General features: G+C 42.1%; 1 protein-coding gene across 1 annotated transcript; it reads left to right on the top strand.

Annotated features, from left to right (window-relative positions):
• Nucleotides 1-280: 280 nt before the first annotated feature.
• On the top strand, nucleotides 281-5,716 carry P2RY1 (purinergic receptor P2Y1). Its single transcript, XM_016222580.2, has 2 exons — nucleotides 281-1,493; nucleotides 3,775-5,716. The coding sequence occupies exon 1, from the start codon at nucleotides 343-345 to the stop codon at nucleotides 1,453-1,455; it is 1,113 nt and encodes a 370-aa protein (XP_016078066.2). The 5' UTR covers nucleotides 281-342; the 3' UTR covers nucleotides 1,456-1,493; nucleotides 3,775-5,716.
• Nucleotides 5,717-7,697: the final 1,981 nt, after the last annotated feature.

Below are 7,697 nucleotides of genomic sequence, written 5' to 3'. Positions count from 1 at the left end.
CCGAGCCTCGGGCGCAGACCAGCGGCCCCTCGGGAGAGCGCAGCCGGAAAGTTGGCGGCGGCGGTGCCCCGCGCGCCCTGTTGTGTAACCTCGGCGCCGCCAGCCGGGCCGGGAAGTTGCCGGTCCCGGCCCCGGGCGGATTTCATGGCCCGCGGCGGACGCGGACTCGGAGCCGGAGCCGGAGCCCGCGCGGGCGAAGCCCCGCGCGCCCCCTCCCGCGGGGATCCCCGGCGCCCGCTCCCTCCCGCTCGCCCGCTTCTCCGATGCTCGCCGCGCCCCTCGCCGCCGCCCTCTCGCCGCCCTGTGTCCCTCGGAGCCTGCGCCTGAGCCCGGGACGAGAGAATGACCGAGGCGCTGTGGCCCGCCGTCCCCAACGGGACGGACGCCGCCTTCCTGGCCGGCCCCTGGGCCAACAGCACGGTGGCCTCCACCGCGGCCGTGGCCGCCTCGTTCAGGTGCTCGCTGACCAAGACGGGCTTCCAGTTCTACTACCTGCCGACCGTGTACATCCTGGTGTTCATCATCGGGCTCCTGGGCAACAGCGTGGCCCTCTGGATGTTCGTCTTCCACATGCGGCCGTGGAGCGGCATCTCCGTGTACATGTTCAACCTGGCCGTGGCTGACTTCCTGTACGTGCTGACCCTGCCCGCGCTCATCTTCTACTACTTCAACAAGACCGACTGGGTCTTCGGGGACGCCATGTGCAAGCTGCAGCGCTTCATCTTCCACGTGAACCTGTACGGCAGCATCCTGTTCCTGACCTGCATCAGCGCGCACCGCTACAGCGGCGTGGTGCACCCGCTGCGCTCGCTCGGCCGCCTGCAGAAGAAGAGCGCCGTGGGCGTCAGCGTGCTCGTGTGGCTCGTCGTGGTCCTGGGCATCGCGCCCATCCTCTTCTACTCGGGCACGGGCGCGCGCAAGAACAAGACCACCGCCTGCTACGACACCACGGCGGACGAGTACCTGCGGAGCTACTTCGTCTACAGCATGGGCACCACCGTGGCCATGTTCTGCGTGCCCTTGGTGCTGATCCTGGGCTGCTACGGGCTCATCGTGAGGGCCCTGATCTACAACGACCTGGACAACTCGCCCCTGCGCAAGAAGTCCATCTACCTGGTGATCATCGTGCTGACCGTTTTCGGTGTGTCTTACATCCCGTTTCACGTCATGAAAACCATGAACCTGAGGGCCCGGCTGGATTTTCAGACCCCCGAGATGTGCGCTTTCAACGACAGGGTTTATGCCACTTACCAGGTGACGAGAGGCCTGGCCAGTCTCAACAGCTGTGTGGACCCCATTCTCTATTTCTTGGCAGGAGATACTTTCAGGAGGAGGCTCTCCCGAGCCACCAGGAAAGCTTCCAGGAGGAGTGAGGCAAACCTGCAGTCCAAGAGCGAAGACATGACCCTCAATATTTTATCCGAGTTCAAGCAGAATGGAGATACGAGCTTGTGAGGACGCAGCGGCCCCCAGACACCCACCCTTGTAACATGGTAGGATGCTTAACAGAGCCATGTGCCCCCCCCCCTCTGCTTTAAGTTCCTGAAAGTTAACCAAGTTTCTCTTGGTTTAGAGAAAAACCAACCCAAGGAATTAGTGAGTTTAAAAAGTATATATAGAGAGAGAACTGGAAATGACCACACTCGCACTTAGCTTGGTTGGGTTTGCTTTCGGGGCCTCCCTTCTTTCTTACCAGAAGTATTTATAATTAAAAAAAAAAATACTGCCCCGGTTAAACGTTTACCTGCTCTTCTGTTTAAAGTGCATTTGAGTACTGGAGCTATTTTGCTGCTAATAATTCCTCCAAGACAACTGACCACCTGAAACCTGAGTTTGGGATGCATCTAGTCTTTAATGTTTTTAATAACCGTGGTGGGAACAAGTTGAAGCCCGGCATCCTGAAGTTAACATAGTATGTAGCAAATCGCTAAATCCGATTCATTGAACAGCAGATGAACAGAGGTCTCAGCGGGGTGTCATTTTTGCACGGAGGGGTAGCTGACTGAGTTTCTTGGAGACTTGAATGGAAAAGTAAAGCCAATGAATTGAAAAGCCTAAAAAGTGATTTTCCAGTTCTTTCTAGAAAACTGCTCACTGTATGTTGGGTGCTAAGTGCTTGATGATGGAAGCCTGCATACACAGGGTGTGCCCCTCCAAAATGTGTACACACTGTAACAGCTGATAGCTGTAGATTCTGTTACATTTTGGAAATGAAATGTATTTTAATAAACACTGCCTTCAAAGTGTGTATACATTTTTGGGGGGATACACCATATTATCTTATGAGTAAAATGCATTCAAAATAATCAAAGTGCTTGTACTTTCCTTGTAAACACCATGAACTCTGAGAGACTTCCTGTGATAAAGAGCACTGCCTTGCATCACTGCTGTGCAATGCCTGGGAGTTTGTTTATGTTCCAGTACAAATGCTCACATCTGTAAAAACAATTTTGGAAAAATCACAGATAAATTGCAGACCAAAGCTGAATAACTTAGCAAGTTGAGGGCCATTTGGCAGGAGGATGGTACTATCAGGAAGAGAGTGGTTGACAGTCGATCACAATGCAAAGAGCTTACAAGCATATTCTCAAATGTAATTGGCAATGGGGAATGTGGAGAAGATGTTTTTAGATTAAGGACTTTAAATTAAAATCATGGTGTAAAGGTTCTTTTTTGCTTCTTTGAAATGTTGGCAAACATTAAATGCAATATGAAAAGCAGGAAGGAATTCATGTGGGTTGTGTTGATAGAATGAGAAGCTACAATCCTTTACAGGATCTTATATCCTCATATTTAAAGGGAAAAAAGCTCCAAATATATGAGAGAGGGAAATAAGGAGATTAAATGTAAGTACCTAAGATACCACAGCAATGAAAAGTAAGTTGTAGAAACTACTAATCACACTACTAATAGTTTGTAAGAGAAGACGACCAGTCATTGTTTTCTTTTATATTTTTTCTCTGCCAAGCAGTAATGAGAAATCTGTAAAATACTTCAATAATTTTAATAACAATTTTCAATCAATATTGAATTGCTGCATTTCTAGCCCTTAAAAACTTTAACATTCTATATAATGTAGAATAATGGGGTGAGGTAACACAATTTATTGCTCCAAACAAGTAAATCCGGCGTCCGAGAAATGTTTAATTGTGAAAACTAGCCCCAATAAAGCCAACATCAGAGTCTGCAGCTCATGGTGGAATAACTTGTTCGAAAGTGCTTTATAAGTAAGTAATTGGGTTTGTGTCTTAAGGCAAGAGCCTGTGGGACATGGTGACAGGTAAGTCAGGGATTGCTTTCAGGTTGTGCAACACCTGGGTGGACTGCAAATTTATGAGGCCTTAGTTCCTTCTTAGAGTTACTTCAACTTATCCAGTCTCGGGCCACTAAGACCAATGAAGGAAAGCTGTGTTTAGCTTCCTAAAAAGTGGCCCTTTTTCACATGTTCAGTGGTAATGCACAGAACTTTTGTAGAAGAAACCTTTTAGATATCTTACCTACACCTGATCATTTTGAGGAAGGAAAAGGTTAGCTTGCTTCTCACTTGGTTAGGGTTCCTCAGGATTGTCTGTCATGGAATCCTCGAAAAGGAGAGTCTGAAATATGTGATGACTGTAGTGTGCTTTCAAACATCCTGTTCAGCGAGACAGGAGTAATACCACTAAGTTCAACAAAATGGACATTTCAAAGCTGTACCATCTCTAGACTCAAAGGTTAATGGTACACATTTCTATGGTATTTCCTCATGATTTACTTTAGTTTTTTTCATTTTAGGTCCCACGACGCCCAGCCTGATTTACAGTATCTGTGTTAAGTGCATAGTTTCAGCTTCCGGAGAACTTTCTTACGGAGTAGTGTGGCTTCATTGAGGACAGCGGCTAGAAATGCCCTTTTACTTCTTGGCATGTTTTTCTTTTTCCAGAGTGTTTCTTCTTTAGTGTCGTACATCACACAGTAGACAAGGGTGATGTGCGAAGTCATGTCACATAGTGACAAGACTGATCTCACTAACTCCTTCCAGGCAAAAAGAGGTCTCTGGGAAGAGTGTATGCTAATGGTGAACAGAGGGTCAAAATGAAGCAGTGATCTTAAAATCTTATTCTTGACATATGATATTAATAGGTATTTTAATAAAGGCAGAAGTCTGTTGGCATGTTGGTGAAAGAAATGCTAAAATTATAGGATTTATCAGTTCACTAAATTTCACAATACAAAACTATTTTAATGCCAAGTTCAAGGTGTTTTATGGCACACAAATCACATCTTTGACTCTTTCAACATCCACATGTTTGCAGTGAAAAGATGAAAAGACAAACCAAGAAGAGATACACCATGAGTATATACAGTTATAACCATGACAGTGCCACTCGGCCAGCTGTGGAACTCTTGACCCTTTCAAGACCATTCCTTGGATTAAAAAAGGTTGGATAACATCCATCTGTTGGGGCCTCGGGAGATGTGGAAACATTAAAACTACAGACAGCCAGAGGTGCATGAAATCTGCTGCTGTATTTTTCAGAACTCTTCAATTCTAGTCCTTGGCTAAAAATCCTTGCAAAGTTCACCGGTTGTGATGTGGACCTGTGACCTGTAAGTTTTCTCAGTCTATTTCGGCAGACACCACACTGCCTTTGGATACAGAAGATAGCAGTGCGTAGAGCAGCTGGAACTGGATGGGTGACAATAAAGATGTGTAACTAGTTAGAGATCTATTGAAGCTTTAACTTTGCTGGTCAAATTGTAGCTGTCGTAATAGTATTTATTAATGAAGCTTACAATTCTTTAGTTGTACAGATTGGAAGACTTTCTTGAAAGATCCAACATACCGATGTAAATTATATTTATTACAATGTATGATATTAATGTCACACTGGTATATTTTACATAATAAACAGTGCATAGATAAAATGAGTTATTGTACATCATGATGCTTTCCAAATATTAGTATCTTGAAATGTTTGTCTTCAGATTTTTTTGATCTAAAATATGAAAATCTGTTTTGTGATACAAGTGATTAATTTTCTCTAGATACCCTTTTGCACGTTTATCTTTTTATTTAGGGTTCTTTCAGTATAGACATAATTTGGTGTCAAACTATCATTAGCTCAATAGCAAATACAAACATCTGGGTCTGTATATAATATTATAGAAAAGTTGATATTGTCTTTTTAGGACATTTAGAATTGTGCCCTCAAATATGATCAGTGCTTCTATTTCCAAATGCTGTCCTAAATTCAAAGTAGATTCTCTTAGAAGTCTGGTGGGATGGGCACTATCGATACAACATTAGGGAGACGGGGAGAGAAAGAGGCAGCTGGTGTAATCAGTTACTGTGCCCAGTTCTTCTTAAATTTTTGTGCTGTTTTGTTGTTTTTTTTTTAAGGTGAAATAGTATAATCTTAATTTCTTTGAGATGGAGTTCCTAGGTAAAACACTACCAGCAAGGTTAACAGTGCTATTAATTTTAATCTGTTTCATTTGTTCAATTGATAGCTTTAATTCCAAGGTTTGTAGTGATAACTGTATTATATTTGGCTGCTGAATTCTGTTACATTTTTTATTCTGTTGTACATTGTATTATACATGTCATTACAAATTAATATGAAGGGGTATATATGTGACATATCAAAATTTGTGAATTTGAATTCTAGTATGTGCTTTTGCGAAAATGTTTATTTTTATATTTTCTGTGATTTAATATAGACAATCAAACTGGGTTTCTTTGTGATTAATATTGCCATTGAATGAGCGGTATGGAAACAGTGTTACTTGACATTTTGAGCTTTCTCAGGTTTATCTAAATCAATGGTAGCTTAACAAATTCCAGACTAATTGTGCACAGTTGTGTTTTTAATAAAAGGAATGTGCATTTCCTATAAGTTTGCATGCAGGAGTGTACAATATAGTGTGTGTGTGTGTGTGTGTGTGTCTATCTAAGGCATGGCAGCCAACTTTGCATCTGTTATTGATAATAATGGCAGAGGCTGGATATAATTATGGTCACTAGAATTGTACCTACCATAGACAATTAAAACTGAAAAAGTCTCAATAAAACTATGAAATGTGGCCTAATGGCTTATATGTTATTATAGTATTAATACAAGTTTCCCCACGTTTTGACATGTGCTATTATACCACCTGGCAAATACTGTAGGATGTATAGAGTTAATGCAGGCATTTCTTAAAGTGTAGCCTGGACTATAAAATAGTGAAGTGTTAAAGAAGGAATCCTGGTATAAGATAATTGATAAGACTGTAATTATTTGATATTATTCACAGGAATGTGACCTAATTCTTTGAGGAAAAGATGAAATGCAACTTTAATAAATATTTCCCATACTAGTGTTCTGTATTTAAAATGTTAGCTGTAATCATTTCTCTAGTTTGTAATCTATGGGGGTGATCATACTAAGAACCCTTTGAGGTTTCTGTTTATTAATCTACATTGCCTGCTTCTCTCAAGTTTATTAAAAAATACACATTTGCTGTGCAGTGAAAACATGTATAATGTCTTCAATGCTGTGCAGTGAAAGCATGCTTAAATAAAGCATTGCCTTTTTTTCCTCAGTGCTAGGAGGTAAGTGTACAGTGGGTGACGCCGGTTAACAAAATAATACAGGTTTCAGGTGCACAATTCTACAATGTATCATCTGTACACTGTAGTGTGTGTTCACCACCCCAAGTCAAGTCTCTGTCTATCACCACTTATCCGTGGCAAGTGGAGAGGTTGATTTGGCCTAACCTGTCATTCAGACTTTATTTTTGAAAACTTCAGTCAGAAAGTTTCCCTAATTGTATAAATAACTGACCATCACCATTTTTGCTACTGGGAAAACATTCTAACTAACTGAAGTTTTCAAAAATAAACTCTGAATGACAAGACAGGCCAAAACCATCTCTCCATTTGCCATTATTGCATCGTTAAACCAAGGAGAGTCACTGTTTGGATTCCCAAAGATTCTTGAACTGTGGCCTAATAAAATGTAAATATGATTCTTTATACCTTACAACGAAGAGCCAAAGTTTCAGGAACTAACAAAGTTGTTAAGTGTCAGTCCTGGCTCTCAGCTCACTTGGAGAGATAACAACTAGGAAGCTGATTGAGTTTTCGGCCTCAGCTTTAGGAGGTGATAGTAAAAGACAGTTTAAAGACAGACATAGCAGCTCCGCCCATTACCGACTGTACTCGCTTAAGCAGTCATTTGACCTTTCAGCCTCCATTCCCTCATCTGTTAAACGGTAATAAGAATACAACTCCTTCATTCAGCTTTCACTTATTAAGCATGTGTTATGAGCCACTTGGGAATCCTCATTTATTAGCACCAGCTTTCGTAGAGTTGTGTGTGTGTGTGTGTGTGTGTGTGTGTGTGTGTGTTTATTTAGTGCACACATAGAAATTATACAGATAATTTATCTTCCTGATTTAAGAGAATTTACCATAAGTCTTTGAGCCCCTTTTTATTTTCAAAATCATTTTGGGATTTGATTCAGAGAAGCTTCTCTCTCCACGAGTAAATATACTGCTTTAAAATTCTCTCTTCTACTTTAATGGACTGGTAAGTTTATACTTTCTTTTCAGGAAGTTTAGAATTTTGCCCCAAAATATGATGAGTTTCCATTTCCCAGTGCAAAAAGCGGGCCCTAAATTCAAAGTAGATCTGCTATGGTTTTGAAGTCTGATCGGATGGGGCATGAAA

The sequence above is a fragment of the Miniopterus natalensis genome, chromosome 6, assembly GCF_054644295.1.
Source record: "Miniopterus natalensis isolate mMinNat1 chromosome 6, mMinNat1.hap1, whole genome shotgun sequence".
Taxonomy (NCBI): Eukaryota; Metazoa; Chordata; class Mammalia; order Chiroptera; family Miniopteridae; genus Miniopterus; species Miniopterus natalensis.
The sequence above is the reverse complement of the archived record's forward strand: the minus strand, read 5'-3'. Positions and strand labels throughout refer to the sequence as shown.

Bases quoted from the DNA above. Each gene is read 5' to 3' on its own strand.
- P2RY1 (XM_016222580.2), top strand. From the start codon at position 343: ATGACCGAGGCGCTGTGGCCCGCCGTCCCCAACGGGACGGACGCCGCC.